The following is a 25,686-nucleotide window of genomic DNA, read 5'->3' as shown; positions in this document are numbered from 1 at the left end:
TTTTGGCTATTGCAGACTATGACCCACAGTTAGGGTTTTGTCTGTTGTAGGCAGTAGGAAGAGAGTTAAGACAAACCCTCTTAGGGAGAGATGGCCTACTATAGGGGCTACAAACCCTCTGACAGGCAGCTATGGTGATCAATCAACTCTATGCTATGGGATGAATCGGAGGAGAGTACAATAATTCTCATTTCTCTGATTTACTAGCAGCAAACAGTAAGAAACACCAGCTAAATACATCAGTAGTGCTGAAAAACCTCTGCATTTGAGCTCCATTAGGCAGTAACTGGTATCCTGACAAAGGTTTTCAGTGATTAGAATCACTATTGATAATGCCCATATTAAAAAATAAATCAAATGCCCAAGTTTGCAAGCTTTTGGCTATTGCAGACTATGACCCACAGTTAGGGTTTTGTCTGTTGTAGGCAGTAGGAAGAGAGTTAAGACAAACCCTCTTAGGGAGAGACAAACCCTCTGACAGGCAGCTATGGTGGAAGAAGAGGATAAGATGACATGAACAACTCAAGTGCACTTAGTGGAGTAATGAGGCTGAGGGAAGCTAAGGATCAGAGGTGGCTCTGATACCATGTTTATGGACAAAAATGATCAGGACTGGGCCTCCCAGTTTGCTATTACCTGATCTGGCGTAGGGCTTAAGGGGAGGTTGAGGGTAAGCTTGAGTTATCTCCTTTAGATTCGGTGCATAGAAATAATGATCTTGTAGGACCTTTGAAATCTCCTCTATGGACTGGCCATCTACAAGTGGAACCTGGCTTCGGATTACACTTCGCTTCTATAGTTCTTCTTTTCTCTAATGCCAAGTACGAATCCTACTATGTCAGATTCTATACCAACTAATTCTGTATTTTATGTTGGACCGGGGGATGCTCGTCAAGAAGGGACTCTTTAAAATAACCTTTGGTTTTTAAGTAATAAGAAAGACACGTATTTATTTATGAACTTAAATCCAGGTAAAAAGTTGAAAGAAAAACTTAGAAGTATTTCTTACTTTCCTTTTCCTTCAAACAATTTTGTTTCTTATGGTGAATTTGGAGTAGATGCATCTTCATCCAATTCTCAATCTAATGTATTCAATGGACAAAAGGAACCAACCATATTTCCCACAACAACATCTATTACTAATCCATTTGGGCTCCCATCCATCCCTTCCTCATCTTCCGCTGCTCCTTCCTTTTTGCTTCCCTTAAGTGCATGCACATTTACCACCCACAATACACCGGGGGGTTTCTGAACACTTAGGTAGAGCCTTTAAGACCTCTACATTCCATTTCTGGGTGGTGTACCTATGACGGAGTCTCGACCTCCTACACACACACACTTTCGGGTTATCCCTCTAGGAGAGTATCCTAGAGAGATTCGAGTGTGGATCATTTGGTAGTGCAATTTGTCTCTATGTCATTACCTAGTGGACCATCCGATCATTATATTGTGCCCCAGTCAACATTTAGATAGGGGTATTATGTCCTAGTGCCTCCACCTCCACCTATTGTATCACATGGACCAATGTGAGTTTCGGTACCTCCGCATTGATTGGCACTCATTGGACATCAGTAGTCTCCACCATTACCCCTTCCTTCTCCCGATCCACCATCGCCATCTTATCCTTCACACCACCCCACCTATCCATCTTCACACCTCATGGTTCTAGCTCCTTATTTGCCAAGCATGCTTTTAATGACAAGACTCATTTCAATGGGTTAAACTACACCACTTGGTCAAACTTGATGAGGCATGTCTTAGACTTAGAAGCTATGGGATTTAGTGCAGAGGTTGGAATCCTAACCTGATCCTGCACTTTTTCCATACGAGGTTATTCGCTCATAGAAGGCTTGTAACACCTCTGCAATTGTCAAGCTTATGCAGGTCTTATGGCCTAAGTTTCACTCTCAGCTTTAGCGTTTTGACTTCACATCTGAGCATTGGGCACACTTGATTGACCGCTATGTGGCTTGGGATAGGACGTGTTGCATCAATTTGGACCATGAGCTCTAAAACTTTAAAAATCATAGATAAGGATGGCTTGAAAGTCAAGTTGACTGAGTATTAGTGGTTTCTCATTGAGTTCTCAATCACTAGGGCTCTTAAGTTCTCGGTTGGGTGTTCGATTCACGTCGGGTTCACCAGATGTCGCACGGAATACCCGGGTGAGTTCGCGAAACGTCGCTCGTTGTGAGGGACACGTTGCAAGATGGAAGTCCTCCTTCGCGGAAATCGCTTGTCGCAAGGATGCTATGCAAGAAGCCCTTCACTCTCCTCTCAAAATACAAGGAATTTAACAAGAAGAAGAGTAAGATATAGAACTCATATTAAGTTTCATATTCAAGAAGTCTCTTAAAATTCAAGAAGCCTCTTATGGTTCAAGAAGCCTCACATGGAATAGGATTCGATAAGGGTCTCATATCAAGATCAAGATACAAGAGGTTTCTCAAGGAGTAGGTTATCTCCCAACACCTCTTAACAAGAAACAAGAAGAATTTCATGGGGTGAGGCCCCAAATATCAAAGCCAAAATACCATAGATCAGCTTGATAGTGACTCTTTAGCAAATCCCAAAACCTTGTCTCCTTTTATCCTAATCTTGAATTTCCTTCATTCTTCTTTTCTTACATTCTTCATAAACTTCAATATGGTGTACTCATTCTTGGAATCTTCAAAATGGACATTCTCTTCATATGAACTTGTGTTTCATGCAATTTTCCGTAAGAAGAATATCCTTTGAAAAATGTGCGTCGTGTCCATCCATTCATGATTTGAGAAAAGATGCAATTGAGGATCCATAACATGCAACCAATCAATCGATGCTTCACACAAAAATATGAATGCACTGAAGAACTGTGCCTAGCCTATCTAAATGTGCTTGTGTGTCATGCATAATGCAAACAAAAAGACATACACAACGGAAAATGAATTTCTAATGACGCTGACTAATGAGTTCAAATTCCTAGCGAAAAACTGCGCCCTCAGGTTCGCAATGGTTGGCGTGCAGCGTCATGACAGCGCACATAGAGATTTGAATCATAGGGGATAGAATGGTATCCATGAGTCTGTAAGAACTCGTCCATCCTCTAGAACCAAGTTTTGGAGCTTGCTTTAGCCCATAAAGAGCTTTCCGCAAACATAATGCCTTATGCAAACGATCAGCAGAAGGAAACCCGGGTGGCTGTTCCACATAGACTTCCTTCTCCAAATAACCATTCAGAAAGGTGCTCTTGACATCCATCTGGTATAGCGGCCAACCGTGGTGAGCAACAAGCGTAACTAGCAAATGAAAAGATGTCATCCGAGCAGTGGGTGTGAAGGTCTCCTCATAATCAATACCTTGCTTTTGATGAAAACCTTGCACTATAAGGCGAGCCTTGTACTTGTCTAGAGTCCCATCAGCCTTTAGCTTAGTCCTAAAATTCCACTTTGTCCCGATGACCTCCTTGTGACTAGAACAATCCACCAAGGTCCAAGTCTCATTTTGGTATTCAATTCCTTCTCCATTGCCTCACGTCATAGAGGGTCTTGGAGAGCCTCCTACCAATTGTCGGGCTTGGAATGTGCAATGTAATCAGCTGTAAAGACTGAAGCATATGAAGCCTGAGGGGCAAGCCAAGCAGATCTTCTAGGGCCCTGCAGAGAGCAATCTGGTGGAACGATTCCCGAATCTTGCATAGTCTACTGGGACCAATGAGGTAACGGGTCTCGCGGAGGGGGCCTGGGAGCGGAAGAATCTTCAGGAAGGTCAAGAGCGGGTAGTAGACCCGACTTAGAAGGCACAATGTCAGATGATGTGGGCTGAGGTAAGGACTCAGAGTCCGGTGCATAAGACTGCACTATGTCCCTCTCATCAAAGATGACATCCCACGTAACGATCACCTTGTTCGCCTGAGGATCAAACAAATGATAGGCTTTCGCTTCGGAAGAATAACCCATAAAGATCAATAGATCAGCTCGGGGAGTGAGCTTTCCTATCTTGTCGTTAGGCGTGTGCGTGTATGCATGTCTTCCGAAGACTGTGAAGTGGGAAATAACAGGCCCCTTCCCAAAGAATGCATCGTAGGGAGTCCCTTGAGGAAGTGTCGTGGTTGGGTATTAGTTGAGAATGTACACTGTAGTGCTAACAACCTCAATCCATAGACGATTGAGAAGCTCTGTTGCAAACGGCATAGAGAGTGTCATGTTTAAGACTGTCTGATTCCTACGCTCTACAACTCCATTCTAGGAAGGGGAGTTGGTAAAGGTGAGGTGGCGAGAAATGCCATGCTCTTGTAGAGACTCAAAAAATTCGTGGGAGATAAACTCGCCACTATTATCACTCCTCATGATATCTACACGACGTCCATTTTGGTTATGAACCAGGATACCCAAGCACATGAAATAGGTGAAAGCATCAGACTTGTGCTTAAGAAAGTACACTCACATGTATCGAGAGAAATCATCCACTATAAAAGAGAAATAAAGTGTACCATTTAAGGTGGTAGTAGGGTTGGGCCACAAAGATCAACGTGAATCAATCTCAATGGAGCCTCAGCTCTATGAGTGGACTATTGTGGAAATGGAGTACGGTGTTGACATGCGACCTCTCGAGATAGCTTTAGATGGAGAATGCCATCAACCATTTGGCGAGGTGACGACTCATAAAGAGAGTCGCATTCAAGATGTCCTAAGCAGTAATGCTAGAGACGCTCAGTGTTGCTGCTCAAGGGCTCCCATGCAGTGGCTAAAGCTTGGAAGTGATGGAACTCGGAGTTCTTGGTTGTTGGCACGATAAGAAAGTGCGCCGGGTGACAGGGGCTCTTAGGTTGTGCCTTGCCGCAAGCAATAACTAAATCAGTCTTAGTCATCAATGACTTCTACGACGGTCGATGTAAAGAAGATTGCTTGCCCCAATTGACAAAGCTGTTGAACAAACAATAAGTTTATCCCAAGCTGGGGGACATGATAAATGTTGTCGAGCGTAGCATGATCTTGACTCTCATCGGTGGCAAAATGGATGCGACCACAAGCTTGGATCTTGACCGAGGAGTTGTTCCCTACTTTGGCTCTCCCAGCTGTAGGATGTCTGGTGAGAAAAATGTCATCTATAAGGGTCATGTGATGAGTAGCTCCACTGTCTACAATCCAAATAGAAGTAGAAGTGCTTGGTTGTGACAAGTGAGCCTCTATGACCGTCTTCTTGGAAGACAGCTCACAGATATGGACGAGACTAATCTGATGCCTCTAAAGAGATGGTGGGCCTTTGCAGACCAGTCAGACAAGCCCTTTGGCATTGAGAACGTTCTCAACTGTGATGGCTAACCGGTGGTAGCGTGAGATTGAGCTTTCCATGACCCCTGAGATTAGTTGCCACCACCTTGCTTCCCTTGTTGGGGGTTACCCTGTTGGGGTGCGGAGGTTTGAGACTTGGATTTTGGTTGTGTACCTCTTGCCTTTGATCGACACGTCGTTAAAATGGCTAGCCTTGTGACAATGTTGATGATACCTATTCTTCTTAGGTACATTCTGCCACCTTGGTTTAAGAGAGGATTGACTGTTCACTTAGGTCTCACTAGATGAGGTTTGAGTGGAATTTTGAAGTTTCTTACCCTTTCCTTGCTATCCCTTCTGAGAAGTGGCAACAAGGGCCCCCGCTACAGGAGATGCCCCATGAAATTGATCGAACAATCTAGTATATCGCAAGAGCTGACACTCAAATTCATAGAATGTGGGAATAGTGGGTTGTGAGATGAGCTACTGCACAAAGTTAAAGTATTTCCCTGGCAGCTTGTTTAGAAACAACATGACCTGGTCATCAAGGGACTTAGGAGCCCTCGTCACAGAGAACTCAGTAAGCGAGGAGTTGCCGATACTTAGACAACTTGACCTTAAAGTCATTCTTAATATTAATGGTGAAAATCTAAAGCTCATGGTCAAGATTAATGCGACAGGGCCTATCCCGAGCCGCATAGCGGCCAGTCAAGTGTGCCCAACGCTCTAACGCTTAGTCGAAATGCTAAAGATGAGAATGAAACTTAGGTAGTAAGCCTTGGATCAGCTTAACTATAGCGGAGGCATTACGAGCCTTCCATGAGCGGACAACCTCGTATGGAACAAGTGCGGGATTGGGTTGGGGCTCCAAACCTTGCACAAGATCCCATAGGTTATGGGAGTCTAGGACATGCCTCCTCAAATTAGACTAAGTGGTGTAGTTATATCCGTTGAAATGAGTTTTGTCATTGAATGAGTTCTTGGCAAACGAGGAGCTAAAACTATGAGGTGTCGGTGGAGGGGGATAGGTGTGATGTGGTGGTGGATAAGATGGTGGAGGATAAGGTGGGGGATAAGAGATAGGGTAGGTAGAAATAAGCTGCTGAAGTCCAATGAGTGCTGATTGTTGTAGAGAAACTGGAACAAAAGTGCTTCCATAAGGTGCCAAAGGTGGAGGTGGAAGGCATTGGGACACGGTAGCCCTGTCTAAGAGTCGGTTGGGGTACAACAGAATGACCAAGTGGTCCACTAGGTAAAGCCATAGAGGCAAATTGTGGTACCAAATGATCTACAACTCGAAGAATGCCCTGGAGAGGGAAAACTTGAAAGTGTGTTTGTGGGAGGATGATCTCCCATCAGGGATATACCATCCGAATAGGAGAAAGGAGTCCTAAAGTGTCATGAGGACATGTACTTTTGAAACCTCACTTAACATGTGGATTAATTTTTAATCACATGATTAAGTAAATGTTGCACATGTGAGGTGCAACTGGGGTTAGAGTAAATTTACGAGCTCGGGACCCGAGAAAATCACGAGATATCAAAGGCAAAAGTTGGTATAAGTTATGTTGCACATGTACTTGGTGGTATCTAGTGTCAATTGTTGGCCTAGGTCATTCATTTGGCCATAAGTGTCAGTTGGTGACACTAGAGATGGCGTTTAATGGTACATAACGACGATCTAATGGTCAAAGATGGCACAAAGAGACTCGGTAGTGGAAGATGTCTAGCCAATTTAATTATTGGCCAGTCAGATTATTTTTCTGGGCACTAAAATAATTATTAGATTAATTTTGTTGGGGTAAAAGGCCCTTGGGCCTGCCCATGTATAGTGACTGTCCATATTCTTTATTCATATATATATGAAAGTGCAATAAGGCTGTCATAACATTGTTGACAGCACTTACATTGTGTGTGCTCTTCTCTCCGCGTCTCGTGCATTCCTTTCAACTGGTATTAGAGCAGGTCCTTTGCGAGCGCTTCCCGGCCTTTTCCGGCATCTACACGAGGTATGAGAGCTTGCTTCTCACTTAGTTCTTAGCCATTCTTTGACATGAATAGCAAGGTTTCATGAAGAGGCAGCCATAGCTTCCATCATTGAAGCTTGTTCTCTTCACCTCTTGCTTGGACTTGTCCTAGTCTCGTGTAGGCCTATTGTAGGCCTTCATTGGGCTCTTGCTTATTCCCTATCCACCCTGATTTAGCTCCTCAAGTACAACAGCATGCTCATGTTTTTTTTTGCGCCTGTTTGTAAAAATGGCTCAAAAATCACTCTTTTTGTTATATCTCGGACATTCGGAACTTGATTCAGGCAAGGTAAGAGTTTAAGTTGGGGTTTTGGCACACTCCGGATGCGATGGTGATGTCGGATTTGCCAAATTCTGATGACAAAATATTCTGCAACAGATTTCAGGTCTGAGACAGCATGTATTTGTTTGTCTATGGCTTATGTGATGCTTCTACTGATGTCTATTGATACCGGATCACTTATGGATGTTATGCCTCTTATGTGAGACGCATTTGGAGCTGATTTAGCTCAGCCATTGACTGTTTTGAATAGTCCCAGATTTGTCCAAAACAGGGCAGCCACCTGTTACTTCAATTTTATGCTTACAGGTCTTGGCATTTGATGCCCGATTATGCCCAGTTGGTGCCTATACATACGGGAATGTATGCCTATGGTTTGCCTATGGATTTGAGCTTGGATTGAGCACTGATTTTCTCAGTTTACAAAGGTTATATGCTGCTGGAAACTTCAGGGCTGAAGCTATTTATGCTACAGTTGGGTTATGCCTATTGGTCACGGGGTGCTCCCGGCTACTCGGTATGATGTCATGATGTATTTGGACTATGGCCCATGTCTTGTTTATGCTTCGGAATGCTTTTGAGCTGAGATTAGAGCTCGATTTGTGTTTGATTGTCACTTCTTTGTAGCTGGCATGTCATCTATGACATGGTTTATGTCTAGCTACCCAGTACGGGTTATGATGTCTTAGTGAATGCTTTATGCTTTGGCTGTAGATGGCAGTTGTTTGAGCTTGTCTCGACATTCATTTGAGTATTCCCTTGAGCAGTTGGACATTGACTTGGCTTTTTTCGTTATGACCTTGGATGCTATATGGGATTTGATGCTTTGATTATGGATCTTGGCTATAACTTGGATGCAGATACATGTTTGAGTAGTGTTTGCTCCATTGTCTTAGCAGTTGGTTATTGAGCTTTCATTGCTCATTGATGCTTGGTTCTTTGCGGGTTACTTCTTGATTAGTGGACTTCTTGATAGTGCTTGGGTTTAGCAGTTATGGCTTTGTTGCTTCTGTGTTGCCTAACTTCTATGCTAGTTGGGTTGCTTTTGCCCATACAGGTCAGAGAGCAGTTGCTCTTGATGCTTACGCGGCTATGCACTTTGTCTACTATCATGTACTTTATAGAGCCACTTATTTGGATGTTGTTGCACAGATACTTGGGCTTCTCTTGGAGCTTGACCATTGCAGGATCTTATGCCACTTACCGGTCTTGCATTGACTTGGATGCTACTATGTGGTTTGATATACTACAGAGTCATGTTTGCCATTATGGTTATGGGCTGATTTTATGGCTGAATACCGTATGCTCTTTTGACAGATGTCTTGGCTTTTACACTGTTGTGGTTGGTTATGTCATGCACTTAGCTACAAGTCTTTTTCATGTGGGAGCTTCTGCATCCCTAGTTGATGCTTTTGTGCTTTCCTCTCCAGTGCGGATGGAAGAGTACTTGTAGTAGCATGCTTCTACCACTTGTGCTTCTACTGACAATTGTCTTGATGAGCAGGGTCCCTATGTTGGGACAACCCTAGACTCTTTGAGTTCCTTGGATGTGGATAGCCCTATTCATGATGAGTTGGATTCCTTGTTGTCTTCTATAGATTCTTCTACTTTAGATGTTGTTTACTTCCATTGTGGGAAGCTTGGGCATGTTCAAAGAAAATGCTTTAGACGGATTAGAGAGCAGTAGAGACAGAGACGGACTCGACATGAGGAGAGAGTTAGCGATGCAGCAGGTGTCACCACTCTTTCTAGTGATGAGGTACATGCAGTTACCCATGATGTTGCACTTGAGCCTGTCCTCTTGTTATCTAGTTTCCCTACCGCTTTCCTGCTCAGTGATATGGCCTACGCCTCAGATTGTCTATTGGATTCTATGGCATCTTGTCATGTTACTCCACATAGAGCATGGTTCTCTACTTACAAGGAGTTTGATGGATGCATTTCTATTCTTGGTATAGGGAACATATACCTAGCTTTGCCTAATGGGACTTCTCTTATGCTTAGAGATGTTTTATATGTTCCCATGCTCAGTAAGAGCTTGATTTTAGTCAGTCAGTTGCATGATGCAGGTTACTCTGTTTCTCTTCAGAATAGGTCATGGAAGATTTGTCGTGGTTGCTTGGTTTTGGCTAAAGGTTCTAGAGTTGGTTCTCATTACCTAGTGCATGTCTCTCATGTGGGAGATTCTATGGTTGCAGTTATCCGGATACCACATGCATTATTATGGCATTATCGCCTAGGCCATATGCACCATAGAGAGATGGAGATCTTGTCTCGTTGAGACTCATTGCTGTCTCCTATGTCACTTACAGATCTTGATGCTTGCCCTGATTGTACTCTTGGTCCTTGCAGAGCTCCCTTGGCTTATGGCGATCGTACGAGGCATGCTCCTCTAGATCTTGTCCATTGTGCAGTATATGGACCTATGCCTTTCCAGTCACTTGGTGGAGCGTCGTACTTTGTGACATTTGTTGATCATGCTACCCACCGTGTTTGGACTTTTCCCTTGGTGCAAATTGAGGATGCTGCAGTTATGCTTGACAGGTTTATGGATTCTGCTGGTAGCAGGCTTGGGGGCTTGCAGATGGATTATGAGTCCTGCTCTCTCTCTGAGCTTTCGGACCTCTTGTCAGCAGTATGGCATTGATTTCTTGTGCCCACGGTATTATGGGATTGCTCATGGCATGTACCTGACCTTATAGGCAAAGGTTGCTTCTATGCTTACCACACTTGGGTTGTCTTATGGCTTTTGGGCTGAGGCCCTTATGACGACAGTCTACTTGGTTAATCGGACGTCGCGTTTCTCTTTGGATGTTATTACTCCGCATGAGGCATGGAGTGGCATGAGACCCTCTTATGATCACTTGAGGATGTTTGGCTGCCAGGCATCTGCTAGTATGCCATATGAGCCTATGTCACGCAGATGCATACTCCTTGGTTATGGAGATGGTGACTTTATAGCTTACAGGTTTTGGGATTTAGATGCCTAGCAGGCTCTACGCAGTCATCATGCTGTCTTTTATGAGACACAAACACCTCTCAGGCCTCTTGATGTGCGTTCAATGCACTTTATGGCTGATTCTATAGCCGTATGTCAGTCTTCCGCTTTGCTGAGGCCGCATACTGTCTTGAGACCCCGTTTGACTTGTGTCCGGGATGCGGGCCCTCTTTCGATGATTGATCTTGGAGAGTCTGTATGCTCTCGGCTGTCTTTTATGCGCTGCGCTGATGCTATGTGCTACTCTGATGCTTTACAGCCGTGCACTTATGAGTGGGATTGCTTGCTTTATGGGAAGCAATCATGGATTGCTCTATTGTCTAGAGCTATGGGATCGCTTATCTCCTGGATGTCATGGACTCAGGGATGCTTAACTCTTTTTGTGAGGAGGTTTCCGGTACTTATTGCACAGCTCGCTTTCCGATTGAGCGTTGGGTGAGATGTCATGATTCCTCACCCAGTCTCTTTTCTTTTGTTTTGTTTTTTCACTCCTTGGCCCATTGGCCTTTTAGTGGGAGGTTGTTGGGGTAAAAGGCCCTTGGGCCTGCCTGTATACAGTGACCGCCCATATTCTTTATTCATATATATATGAAAGTGCAATAAGATTGTCATAACATTGTTGACAACACCTATATTGTGTGTGCTCTTCTCTCCCGCATCTCCTGCATCCCTTTCAAATTTTTAGTAATCAAAGGCTGAAAATTAATATTTAATGATAGATAATGTTGGAAAAACCATTTGGGAAGGCTGCCACTTGGCAAACTTGCCCATACAGGCTGGTAAAAGGCTGAAGAAGAGGAAAAACGAGATGATTCTTGTTGTAGCAAATGCGGGAGAGCTGTGAGCAGCCATGGCCAGCCTATTTTCAGCCATTGCAGCCAGCCACGGTGAGTTTTGAGGAGGCGATTGCAGATTTGGACCCTCCACAGCTGGGCGATTGCATCCAGGTACAAGGCGACAACTGATTTGGATGTCTCAGCTATAGGCGATAACATTTAATGCTGTTGTGGCAAGGCAACAGCTGCACTTGACTGATTTTCAGTCATTCTTCGCGACAAAACTCTGAATTCTCTCTCTCTATAGCTTTCTCTCTCATCTCCCAACCATTTCACAGCCTTGCTCCGAAGATCTCAGTATTTGGACCCTTGGAGGTTGAGAAATTGCAAATTTCTTTGCTATAAACCCTAATTTACAATAGAAATTAGGGTTTAGCAGAAGCCTCGAGAAGCTACCAAAAATTGGAAGCTCCAAGACTTGGATTTTTTAGGGTTGAAGGCGAATTTTCAGCTAAATTCAGGTGGAGGACTAGCCAGCCATTGAAATTTAAGGCATTTCCATCGTTTATGAAGTGGGTGAAGGCCAATTAAGTGCCCTAATCAAGGGGCAAATTAGATTGAAGAGTTGCTGTCACTTTGGACAGCAAGGGGAGTTTGGATTGTGAAGAGGATCGAGAGAATTGTAAATCAACTTCTTCTTCAATAAAGCTAAAGAAATGCCGAAAGGGGCGTCAATTTAGGGGCCAATCGGATGCGCATTGTCCAAGATCATTAGTAGGTCAATTTGTATTTTCAGTTTTGCGTTTATTGTTTGCGGTTGTAATTAAGTTGTAATCAGGGATTTACCACCCATCCACGGAGGGAAGGCTGGTTTCATAAAGGCTGTTTCCAATGGAGGACCCTTTGGTGTGGTATGTGGTGAATACATAGGTACACTTAATGGAGATTGAAAGGAATATGCAATGGAAGATGAGGGAGGGATTGATGGGAGCCCAAATGGATTTGTGATGGATGAAGATGTGGGAAACATCATTGGTTCTTTTTGTCCATTAAATGTAACAAAATGAGATATACCTACTCCAGTATGACCATGAGAAACAAAATTATTTGAAGGACAAGGAAGAGAGGAGGGAGGTCAACAAATGAACCAAAAGATGGGCCCCTAAATAATAATAAATAATCTCGTTTCGCATTTTGCTAACTTGGGTGATAGCAGGGTCTTTAAAAAACATGGACGATTGGAGGGGACGGGATTCGGCACATGGTAGTGGCGTGCTTGCTTCGTACTATTCTTGAATTAATTATTAATTGATTTGTTTGCTTGAGTTGATCTGAAAGAGAAAAAGCAATATAATAATTGTTGGATTGGATTCCATCGCCTTACTTATGCTCATACACAGTCATGCCATGGTCAATAGTTGGCAGATAATATTTAGATTGGGTTGGAGATGGAGATGAGATAAGGTTTTGATCAAGAGCACTTTTCTTTCAAACCAAAAGATGTTATGTATCACCCCTTCTTCAAGAGAATCTCCCGAACCATGAGGAATAGAAGAATTAGATACCACAGAATCAGAAACAAGATTGTGCATACCTGGCACTGGAGAAAAGAAGTAAGATGGAAGTGATATGTAATCCGTGCTAGTTTCCACTTGAGGATGGCTAGTCCAAAGTGGAGTTTCCGTCGTACGTGCATGGTCTATAGTTCTGTGCATCGAATCTAAAGGAGGAAACTCAAGTTTACCTTCAATCTGCTACGGAGCCCTATGGATAAGGATGAGACCTTACTTAGTGGCTGAAATCTTATACGGTCGATGGACTCAATGATAGTCCGAAGTTTCTCCACCCATGCCAGATCTAGCAGGGGCAAGGTGGGAGGCCCACTCCTACTCGTTTCTTGACATGCTTGGCTGTGGAGTTTGGAGCAGTGTGTTGGTGTTCGAAGTCATCTGAACCTTTTGTTATTATTGCTTCTGTGAATGAGCTCTTCGATCAAGTCCAAGGTTTCTCAAAGAGAACTTGGCTTTGATACCATGTGATGAGATGCTCGAAACACAAAAACACAATACCAATCGTACGACAAAGCACAAACTAATAACACAGAACACAATTAGGGTTAGGGTAACTCAGAGACAATGAACACTAATAATAATAAAGTAAATGACTGTTGAATATACAATGCTCATGTAGCAAACACACTATGCAAAGAGTGAATATTGTACCACAAACTCCCGTATCTCAAGGATTAGGGCAGGGGTAATGAGCTGGAGAGTGTGTTGTACTCTGAACGGATCCTGAAATGCAGCAAGGCCAGCCTACGAGTGTTGAACACTAGCAAACACAGACAAGAAGGATGGATTGGATGCAAACGGCAGTGTAGGAGAGAGAAAGACTAAAAACGCAGGTGAGGAGAGAGAAAAGAGCAAAACGCAGCCTGTTTAGGCTGGGTGACAGCTGTAGGAGTGAGAAAACTGCCAGATGCAGCCAGCAAAGGCTGGGCGACAGCTGGAGGAGAGAGAAAGCTGTGCAGCTGGCAGCTCCAACAGCAAACGCAGGCAGATTGATGATGTGGCAGGCTGGCAACAGCAAGGAAAACCAGCAGCAGCAATTGCTTGGCTGAGATTAGCTCTGAACAGTGGGTGGAAGGCTGGAAATAGGTGCTAGACTGTTGTAGACAGTAATGGCCAGCTTGGACCGCGATGTCCTCCGCGTCCGGGGTGTGGGTAGCAAGCTGAAAGACCTGAAATCTGCAAAAACGAGATTGGGGAAGAGTGGAGGGCAGACTGCCTATTTATAGAAAGTTTGGGAGTCCCCACTTAACTCTCTCGAACCGTGCCCCATTTTAGGGTTTTAAATAAAATAAGCCTAAAATAGGCATAAAATAAGCTGTTTCAGGCTGTTTAAGTGGCTAATGACATTTCTTAGCTCAACAGGAAGCACAATTCACACTAGAATAATGAAAAAGACAATGCACATAAGTTGTTAACTTTGAACAAATCCACTAAGGATCAAAAGTGTAATGGTAGAGTGCTAACACGCACACTCTAGATATTCCCTCTCTCCACACCGAGAGACTCTGCAAGTACAAGTTTATGAGTGTGGCCACTCATGCTGTTTTTCACGAAAATGGTGATTTGATTTATGAGGAGCAAGTCAGTGAACTATCAAATAGGCAAAAATGAAGCTGACCCTGAATTAGATCTTGGGCGCACATGAACCTGTGAAATAACAACTCCCATTGGAAGGTGCTGCCTGTTTTTGACTAGAACCACTCAATGAGGTGCTTTGCAGTATGTTCCAGGAAAATATCCACCTCATGTTCTTTGAAAGAAACTCAGCGCAATTTTCAGCACCTGAATTTGGTTCTCTCCTTACTACCTATAATATAGCCATTGCCTTTGAAAGAACACCAAAAATATTGGTTGTTGCAAATGTATACTTATTACACCAAGAAATTGATGGTATTTCCCCCAATGGGATTGATGTACGAGAGTTTGCGTAACAGTTTGGTTTACTGATTGCTTTCCCTGGTTGGCATATCGTTGCAGTAAGAAATGTACTCTTTTGAGTTACCAACTTGCTGAGATCTGCTGTGAATGATGTTTGGCTTTGAAGATTTTATTGACTAGTACGCTTTGTTCTGTATAGGCACGAGATTCCTACTACAGTGGAGAGCCCTTGATTGTTGACGACATGTTTGATAAAGTAGAGGTACTAACAATGAATGAGATTATACCAGCTGTTTTTCTGTTTGTTGGCCTGATATCATTATTATCTCTGGCCTGTGAGCCTTAGGATTGTCTTTTTTGCTCTAATATCAAGAGTTCTAATGAATCATGTGTAAATGATGCCAAGCAGGTCAGGCTGCGTTGGTATGGGTCTAAGTTGGTCCTGAAATACCCCCGCTGCAGTTTAAAGCGGTTATCCGTGTATGCTGATGCTGAGGTAAGCTCATTGTAATTGAATCCACAGTCTGAAGAGTATGAAGGATGTTTTGAGCATGATCATTTTCTTTCAATAAGAAGGTTTCTATGTTGATTGCGGGTATGGAGGGAGGGGGAACAGGCTGATGATTCTCAGATGTGGGCACTAGCTAGCATATGGATAATGCTCTTGATAGGTGGACTCGTGACAGCTGTGGGTCCACCTGCTTGTGCGATTAATAAGATTTGCAAAGATGCTGTCCTTCTGCACTTCTCACGTCATTTTGCTCCATTTCCGTTTGAATCACTAACAGCATTAAATGGGATAATAGGAACTGCAATTGGACTTGCAGTGGGCATCCCAATATCAACAGCATCATGTAAGCTCTTCTCCATCTTGAGACTCAATGTAGATTGAAATATTGTCTTATAGTCATGTTTTGTTCTGCTCTGGCTAATAATTCATACACCATGTTCATAATTGTTATTGTTAAGCAGTAGGAGCACTCAATGGTCTATGGAGGGGCGATCTTGTTGCTCTGAAGGGTTCTTGTCCGAGCTGTGGAGAAGAGGTAAACATTTTGTCTGATAGTGGCAGAAGGTATATCCGAGTAGAGATGTTTGGGTGTGGTAATTTGGCTACCTGCCCTATACTGCATCTTTGAACTGACTATTTATTGTTTTAGATGTAAGGTGTATTTAAAGCCCTTATACTGCTCAAAGATGCATTTTAGTTTGACTACTTTGGCCTCAAACACACCCCAGTTTATTTCCAAGTCTGCGAAGTTCTGAAATAACGCTTTCTTGCCTCTTCATTATTATTCAAAGCCACATGATGAGTAAATGCTACTTGTATATGGTAAAGCGTACATTTTAGTTTTTGTGAATTTGTTAATTGTTGTAATTAAGTGCTTAATCAACCACCCTTTCCAAGAAGGAAGATGGATTTCATGGTTCCATTGTCAGGATACCATCGAATCTCTTGACTTAGTGGGCCCGAGGCACTTGATTGCAAGCTAGGAGCTTTGTGCTAGTGTTGAATTTGTGCTCAGCTTAGTAATTACAGCAAGATGACTTCATACAGTGAGATGGAATCAAGTAGTGATGATGCCTCTCAATATGAACATTTAAATGGGGAAGAAGGAATATAATGCCTGATCTTGGACAAGGCTCACATCATGGGCAACAAGCTGAAAATGTTGCTGTTGGACAAGATGCAGCCTTCAAGGAAAAATGATGTTGATGACTAGCAAGGGGAAGAGGAATTGATGATCAATTCAAAAATTGAATGAGGACAACAACAAATCTCTTTGCTGGATTGGCAAAGGATTCTTAGTTCACTCAATTTTTAAATGCTCCAATGAAGGATAGCAAGGGCAAGAAGAAGAAATTATCTTCCACACCTTTAGCACAGCATGATATACTGAAGAAAGTGCCAAAGCCTTCTCATGAAGCTCCCAATAATGCTAATGAAGAAAAGTAGTTGGTACCAATGGGGCAAGGTGTGCAAATGCAAGGCCATCATGGAAGTGCCAATCCAATGGATTTTGGACAGTTGGGCATACATATGATGATGGGGTGGTGAGGATACTTTGGTGGCAACACTATTTTTCATGCAGTGGTTGGTCAAGGACCGCATATGGGAATGTATGGCACAACTCCTTATGATATACAACAACCTATCTCGTCCTTTCTAATGCCTAGACGGGCTGCCATATTTGTAGAGATGAAGTTGGCTTGTTCTCCATTATCAAAGAAGATTAAAGCATGCTGATCTTTGATTTTTCCCCATGCTTTGCATAACTTAGCAGCATCATCATTGGGCTGATCACTAATAACATCTGGCACCAAACCAATTGATGTTTTGGGCTTCTTACTTGGGATCTCCCCGATTTTTAGATTTTCTAGCTTGCTGTGTATTGGGACAATCCTTAGTAATGTGACCCTCCTATTCTCAAACAAAGCATTTATTTGCAGCCATTAATTTCCTACATTGTTCAAGTGATTTCCAACCCTTTCTTTGCTGTTTTGACCTCTTTTTAGGCTGATTTTCAGATCTTCACCTTTTCTCAACCTTTGACAACTTATTTGGCTTCTCCCCACTTTCTTGGAAGGCTGAATCTTTCCCATGCAGCAATGCGTCAGTTGTAGTAGTAGTCTCTATGAGCTAAGACATGCTAGAGATGGTGGATTTAATGCAAAAATCCTTGATTCCTTTAGGCAGCCCACATACATATTTTTTCACTTGCTTATAAAGAGGAATTGGAGGATAAGAAGTTACTTGCAGCAAAGCATCCCAAAACTTCTTATTATACTTATCAACCAATTCGATGCAAACATTTTCTTGAATTGTATCCATGTTAATGGTGCTTTACCTTACATTAAGAGCGTCGATCACCATTACAATGCATTTCCCTTTAAGAAAGTGATTGCCTTTCGAATCTTAGAGGATTTGATAAAGTTTCCCCTTGAATAGATTGCATCAAATTGTTGAATAAAAGTCAAAGCTTTCAGTCTATCTTGTGCACTAGTAAATGACTCAAATTTCATCACTTTTCCACCCTTCTCATAGTCTTTTGTTGCCCCTTTGGGAGTCAAGTTGTCACACTGGCTGTTGCAAAAGGGTGTATTTGCTATATTTGCCTTATGACCAAGACCAAAAGAAACATTTGCATGATCAACATTCCTTCCTTCAGTCCCATAAGCATTTGGTAGTGCAGACACATTACCAAATATGCTACTTTGTGTCCTAGGCATCAAACCCATAGGATTATGCATATTACCGGCCATACTCGAGTACATTGGGCCTTGCACACCATACATAGGAAAGCTTCGTTTGCACATTCAAGAATATGTGGAGAGTGAAGAGTTTTTTATTGCTCCACCTAAAGGTTGGGATGTCTTGCTTGTTATGTCGTAGTGCTATCATATGCATGTAGTGATTGATTTACATGCTAAAGTAATCGCTATTTAGCATAAGGGCAAGACCTATACTTTGGATGTAAAGTTGAAAGGGGAATCTTTCCTTGTTATATCGATTGCTGCCATTTCTAAAGTAATGAAAAATCACCTTTCAACGTACTTGGTTTTTACTAAGGATAAGGTTTGATATTGAAGATGTTGGGAACATATCAAAGTTAGAGAAAGATCGCATTTCATTTATGAAAATGTATGTTGATTGCTTTTCTTAGTCACTTCCAGAGTAATTAGTACATGCAAGGCCAAAAGATTATGGCATAGATCTTATCTCTGGAAGTAGCCCACCTAGTAAGCCACCCTACAGAGTTACTGTATTGCAATAAGATGAGATTATGATAAAGTGAATGAGCTGTTAGAAAAAGGGTGATTCAGCCTAGCTTTCACCGTTTTGCTCTCCAATTCTTTTGGTGCAGAAAAAGGATCGTTCATGGCATATGTGCATTGATAATTGTACTTTAAGTAAAACCATGATAAAGAATCGATTTTTGATTCCTCACATCAATGATGCTATGGATAGGTTGCAAGGGGCAGCCATATTCAGTCATATAGATTTAAAAAGAGGGTATTATCAAATACACATTAGATCGGAGGGTGTACCTAAGATAGCTTTTAGGACATCTTTTGGGTTGTATGAGTTTTCGGTCATGCATTTTGGACTTACAAATGCTCTTGCGACTTTTGATTGGATGATGGATTGCATCTTTAGGCCACGTAGGGCATTTATAGACACTTTCTTTGATGACATGATTGTCTACTCAAAGAATGAGGTAGAGCATAAAAAGCACTTGGACATCATGTTCAATGAGCTGTGTAAGCACAGATTGGTCATTAATGACAAGAAAAGTGAATTCTTTTTGCAAGAAATCCACTTTTTGGGGCACATTGTATTGGTTGATGGTATTTGTATGAACCCTACAAAGGTTGAGGCAATATGTTCATGGCCACCTTTGAGAAATGTAAGTGAGATTCATAGTTTTTTGGGTCTATGTTCGTGTTACAGGAAGTATGTACGTGGTTTTTCTGAAAATGCATCTCCATTGCACGCTTTGCAAAAAGGAGTACCATTTAGATGGGCAATAGTGGAAATTTCAGGATTTGACAAGTTAAAGGAAAAGATAACTTTAGATCATATGCTTGTATTGCCCGATCTAAAAATGTCATTTTTGGTTAAATGTGATACATGTGGGAACAACATTGGGACTGTATCAATGCAAGATGGCCAAGTTGTGGCTTATGAGAGTCACCTTCTTTATGGTCAAAGAGGAATTTGCAGGTCTATGAGAAAGAGCTCTTGCTTGTAATTCATGCAATGTCTACATGGACACATTATTTGTTAGGGGCTGGTTTCACAATGCAAATAGATCATTAGACATTGAGGTACTTTTTGATGTAAACAAAATTGTCAGAGAAGCATATGAGATAGGCAAACTTTCTCTCCATGTTTCATTTTTAGATTGTACACATTGATGGTAAAATAATGTTGTGGCTAATGCACTATTATGTAAGCCTCAGATTTCAACCGTTAGCATGGTCTATCACATTGAGTTGGATACCATGAAGGATCATTATGCTGCTGATTCGGATTTTACTAATGTGTATGATCGGCTTTGTAATGGCCAGAGGCATGAGCACTTTGTGCTTAGAGATGGTTTTCTGATGATCACAAAGCAATTGAGGCCTAGAGTGATCATTGAGAGTCATACTTTTTATGCATGGCATAGAGGGATTAATGCCACAGTCAAAGCAATGGAGCAATTTTTTAATTGGCCATCTTTGAGGCATGATGTAGAGTAATTTATCAAGATATGCATCGTATGTTAGAAAGTGAAGCATGATAGGTAAAAGATGCTAGGTTTGTTATAGCCCTTGGCTAATCTAGATAGGCCTTGGCAGAGCATTGCTATGGATTTCATCTTTTAGCTTCCTAGGACACCTATGATGGGATATGGACTATCATTTGTAAGTTCAACAACCAAGGCCCATGTCCATTTCATTCTAGTGAGGAAAAAGATAAAGACTGATCATATGGCGTGCTTAATTTTGTAGCATATATTTACGTATCATGATATACTAGAGTCAATTGTGAGTGATCGAGATTCTCGGATGACAAGTTTATTTTGGAAGGGGTTGTTTGAGAAAATGAGTTTTATGTTGAAACTCTCATAGTCCTTCCATCCACAGACAAATGGCCAGTTTGAAGAGGCAAATTTTAGAGTGTCAGATCTTTTGAGGTGCTATATATATGTCCATAAGACATAGTGGAAGCAGTGTTTGCCATTCGTAGAGTTTGCATACAACCATAATGGTGCATAGTTCCACTAGCAAAGCTCTATTTGAGGTTATTGAGGGTGGCTAGAAGATATCACCTATTTTAATTTTTGCACACTAAAGATAAGAACTTTGAGGTTGGTCGTTGTATCGAAAGCTTGAGTGCGGCCTATGCAAAGATAAAGTAAGGTACTTTAGAGATCTTAGAAAAAGCAAAAGAAAGCAGTTAATCACTATAGATACTCTTTGCACTTGGCAGAGAGTGATTATGTGTTGTTGCATTTTAAAAAGGAAAGGTTGAAAAAGATAAAAGGTAGAGAGAGGTTGTATTTGAAGTTGAGTATGAGATACTATCAGCCCTTAGAGGTGTTGGAGAAGATCAACAATGTTGCATATCGACTGAAATTGCCTCCATATTGGTGGATACACAATGCCTTTCATGTGAGTTTGTTGAGGCTCTTTCATGGTAAGGTGCTAGAAGATGTATCTGCTGAATTCAGCCTGGGGTTGAGGAGCTAGATGAGATTTTGGTACCTAAGCAGATTTTGGCACACAAAGAAAGAAATGTCTAAGATAAAGTTTCTAGAAGGTATTTGGTGAAGTTTCAGAACTATGTACCAATGGATGCTAAATGGATGGAAGAGGATGACTTAGCAGACCATCCTCAGTTTTTGCAGCTTTATCTTGATACCTTTTAGTTAGAGCTGACTTTGCATCGGGCTCAGTCAGGTTCAACAGAGTAGGGCTCTAGAGCATTGATTGATGCTCAAGGAGGAGGTGGCACTTCCACTCCGCTAGTAATGGATAGCTCTTGTATGTAGTGGATCTTGGAAGTATTTAACATACATCCAAGGTATTGTGTTGACTGTATGTCTACCATGAGGTTCACTATTTAGTGTACTAGTCACTGTGAGATGTACATAGATGAGTATGGTTGTAACCGTGGCTCTACAACTATACATTTGCATCAGCTTTTGCATCAGTTTATGATCAGCTTATGATCAATTTGGGATCACTTTTGGATCTGTTTGTGATCAGTTTTGAGATTAGTATATGGCCAATTTATGCTTAGTATCAATGGTTTTTAGCTGGTTCTATGGACAACAACATGTTTGGTAAATGCCATTGACAGTTCAGCCATGGTTTATGTTTAGTTTATGCTTTACTATGGTTCTTTAGTCAGAATAGTTGAGAAGCATAAGAAATGGATGCATCCGATGAGTTTCTAGCAACAGTTTTGGACTATTTTTCAATTCTATACTATGTTTATGTTGGCTGAAAAATTTCAGGAGTGTTAGGCATGTGGCATGGTTAAATAGTAGTGGCCAATGTTGTGTTGATTATGATGCCTTATAGAAATTCGAGTGCAATATACTTTTTCTTTGGCACAATGCAGTGCAACCAACGATGATTGTAGGGATTTCAAGGGGGAGGTCTGTCACAGAGGGACGTGAAATTTTTGGATGCTTTGCTTTTGCTAGAAACATTTGATTAATTTAATAATCAAATGTGTAATGTTGTAATGCACATGTGATGCACATAGAGTAGTTATTTCATGGTAACAAGCCAAGGACCCCGAGGAAGCAATGGGTGTCAAAGGAAAAAGTTGAGACAAGTTATGCTAGCTGGGTTCTGGGTGACAATTGGTGTTCGTTTGGCCCTAGGACAATTAATTGGCCAATAACTATCAGTGGTGGTTACACTAGGGACTAGGTACTAAACAATTAATTAATACCTGTACATGGGTCAGTTAAGGTTGGGGACCACTTGAGGTTGCAAATGGCCTAGCCAATTAAATTGTGGATGGGCACATCTTTTTCGCTCCCCTCCGCCATTTCTAATCTCTTTGACATTTACCTTGGCCATTCTCAACCATTCTCAGGAGTTGGTGGGCAGCAATGATGTTTCAAAACCTAACATGAGGGTTTCTCAGCCACCTTGAAGACCGTGCCCATTAATTGAAGACCCGGTGGTTAGTGTAGCAGCAGTGATAGAAGAATTCACAGCTGGTCTGGAGGGTTTGCCTATCTACATTTGATTTGTCTTGCATGCAAGTTTTCATGCCCAAACTATAGCCAAATCAAGGGGGCAAATTGATTCTTGATACCCCTAGTCATTCGTGACAGCCCACAATGTTGGAATTTGTAGAGGGATCAGCCAATATCTCTTTGTACTACAAGTTCAAGTAGTACAAGCTAAAGAACTACCGCAAGGGCACTGGTTGTTGGGGCCAATTGGGTGTTGGCTGCCCAAGATTAATCATGAAAAGTATTATTTTCAAACTTCGTGGATTTATTGCTTGCTTTAGTTTAAATCAGATCATTCACTACCTTGTCCAAGGAGGACTGGTTTCACCTGTCCATCATGCACATCTTGCTCTTGCTTCCTCTCTGACATCCTCTCCTCTTGTGTATAGTCAAAGTTTCGTTGCTGCTTCCTCTTGCTTATAGCAACATTCTTCTTGTGTGCAGGTGTCGATTAGTCGGTCAAATCAAGCTTAAAGATGCCCAAAAGAAACCTCTAATCCAATGCTGGAGCAGCCCGTAGCTGACATCAAGCCTATAAACTTCCACTTGATCTTTAGCAAGGATCAACTCTGCTGTTTGTGGGCCATAGAGTGGGAATGTTGAAAGGCTACATTTTTGATAGGATTGCCAGACCCTTCTTCAGACTTCGTATTCTGCAATTTGCTCCAGGCTTTCTTCCTCTTGGACACAATGCACATTCCTGAGGCTGTCCTTTTTGGCATAGGGGTCTTCATGCGGCGTGACCTCCAAAGCAGCATCCTTGTTGTTGCTATCTTGTAAGCATCATGATTCACATCATCTACATGATTACTTGGTTCAATGGTTTAAGTGTGGAAACTTAAAGACAGAACAACATACTATGCTTCTCTCTTGTCCTTCTTTTCTATGATTGACCATTGAGTGCTATTTTGGGAGCTTTTTGGTACCTTTTTGTTGGCATGTTCGTACATGCAGTCACTGGGGCAAACAGCTTGAAGGTATAGGTAGTGGTGTTGGATTTGTTGGTTTGTCAGTCCAGATGAGCCAAGTTAGTTTAAAGTTCCCATATGATGAGATCATCACGATTGTTTGTATTCTTCATGGGCATTGACAAGGAAGATAGAGCAAGGTCAACAGCCACAGTAGAGGGCCTGCCAGCTGGCAAGTGCAGTCATCATCAATCTTCCCCTCTGAGCCATTCTTTTCTGGCCACAATTCCCTGCGTATTTAGCATGCACAAGCAGCACGCACACCCACCACCACCACACACGCCCACCACACACACATGACCTGCTCTGCAGACAGATCTCTGTCCCAAAAAAACAAAAAGGAAAGGAAGAAAAAGACCTAACAAATCAACAGGCCAAAAAACAAGTGTGTGCTAGCATGCGCTGGAGCACTGCCTGTTCCTCCCGAAGAAGGGCACCATAATTCCAAAAGGCAAGGGTTCTTTTAAGATTTTGCTTTAAAATGAAAGAGAAAGTTTAGGCAAAAAGTGAACTTGATCTAAACTAAATTAGCTCTTAACAAGCCTAAAAGCAAGCCATTTAACTCAATTTAACTAGGGGTGAATTTTCAAAGAATCACCACCTGGTTGCCATACCACTGTAATAGCATATGCCCTGGTGGGCAATGCTAAGAAAAGAAAACAAAATCACCCCCCAAAAATACCAAAAAGGGAAGGAAGAGAGAAACCCGACAAAACTACCTCTTCCACTCTCTTCCCTTTACAAACTCCCCTCCCAAAACACACTTCCTTAACTTCAGCAGACACTCCCGCTTATTGCTAAGTTCATGTGCATCTAAAGAGATACATCGATTAAGATCCCCGAGACGTGTGTCAGCATGATAATCAAATCGCATGTTGACAGAGAAAAGTGCTTCAAGTTGATCGGCACATAGTTGCAGTTTGGTAAAGCTTTTGTTTGTATGCAAATTGCAGGTATATGCCTTTGTCCGAGCAGATAGCTCAAGTCACCCACGGCATAAAAGTGAGTGCCATGTCTGTGAGCACCCTCTGGTTTTCCATGCAAAAGTGGAGGTATGTATGTAGGTCACTGTTCTGCTGTTTTGCAGTTGTACATTTTCAGAAGTATAAATGAATATCTCAGCACTTTGATATTTAAAGGATGGATAACTCTTTTGCAGCGATCAGGATCATCACTTGGGCGACCGTGGGCCTATGGACGAGTCTACCTAGTGACTCGACCAAAAGATTTGGCTCCTCCTTGAAACCTATGCCCAATAAAGGATTATGTAGATTTTACATATTCATCTGCTTTTGCCTTGATACATTTGCTGTAAACAAGGCCAGCATTCTTGGCTATTGGATTTTGGTTCAAACAATTTGAGGCTCAAATGTCATTAGATGTAATGGTTTTTAACAGTCTGTTCCTATGCACCATGAGTATATGCCCGACTGTATGGGGAATTGCTCCCCAGCTAGGAATGGTTCATTTTCTATCTGGCCCACCAGGCATCTTTAGAAAAGAGCATCTGCGTTTTTATAGTTGTCAGCATCTTCACAGTTTACATGATAGTCAGATTGAATGTTTGCATAGTTCAGGTGCTAAGATAGTTCTTTACACCCAATATACCTTAAAGTTGATGTACTTAAGTGGTTGCCCTGACAGATCACATGTAAATAGAGTTATTGTGGTTTTGTATTGATGATCGTGACAGTGTACCCTGATTATGTTTTAGAATAGCTTGCCTTGGTGAAGCATGTACATGGAAGTTAGGTGTACCATTCATGAGAACTAGTCTCTATAAGGGAGACAACATGTACCTTGCACGATAATTAGGCTCTAAATGATTGGTGATCTTATCAATGTACCTCAATAGTGAGGCATGTAAATGGGAGTTAAAGGGGTGTGTTCATACACGAGCAGATTCTAAATGTTGATATATTTGACAATGTGGTCAATATGCATCATCTAACAAATAATTAAGTCCTATATATGGGTTGTGTAATTCACTCTTGGATTACTCTCTTATTTGCATTGGAATATAGAGCTCAAATCAAGTTATATTTTAACCTAAAGTAGACTATAGGTTAGTAGAAACATCTCTTCAACTATGTTTAGCTCCTTAGCATTGGTTTGGTCGAGAATGTGGTAGTCTATTCCTTGAGAGAATGTGTTTGGTTGAGAATGGGGTAGTCTATTCCTTAGCAAT

The 25,686-nt window shown here is 41.9% G+C and overlaps 1 protein-coding gene across 3 annotated transcripts in view; it reads left to right on the top strand.

Moving 5' to 3' along the window:
• LOC148029874 (PGR5-like A protein) overlaps window positions 1–25,137 on the top strand; it is a 49,482-nt gene extending 24,345 nt beyond the window's left edge. The window contains exons 2-8 of one of the 3 annotated variants that reach the window (XR_015692109.1): window positions 14,982–15,044; window positions 15,192–15,278; window positions 15,399–15,636; window positions 15,755–15,828; window positions 22,975–23,306; window positions 24,452–24,550; window positions 24,658–24,674. Coding sequence is in view for 2 of the 3 variants with exons in the window: in XM_087686169.1 (XP_087542295.1) it covers window positions 14,982–15,044; window positions 15,192–15,278; window positions 15,399–15,636; window positions 15,755–15,828; window positions 24,452–24,550; window positions 24,658–24,741 (645 nt within the window). In the remaining variant the exon portion in view is untranslated. Of the gene's footprint in view, window positions 1–14,981; window positions 15,045–15,191; window positions 15,279–15,398; window positions 15,637–15,754; window positions 15,829–22,974; window positions 23,307–24,451; window positions 24,551–24,657 lie in introns of all 3 variants that reach the window. The other 2 variants (XM_087686169.1, XM_087686170.1) reach the window with 2 other exon arrangements.
• Window positions 25,138–25,686: the final 549 nt, after the last annotated feature.

This window comes from Lygodium microphyllum, chromosome 10 (assembly GCF_053477565.2).
Source record: "Lygodium microphyllum isolate KBCC chromosome 10, Lygodium_microphyllum_v1.1.10, whole genome shotgun sequence".
NCBI classification, from domain to species: Eukaryota; Viridiplantae; Streptophyta; class Polypodiopsida; order Schizaeales; family Lygodiaceae; genus Lygodium; species Lygodium microphyllum.
This window is presented reverse-complemented; position numbering and strand designations above follow the sequence as displayed.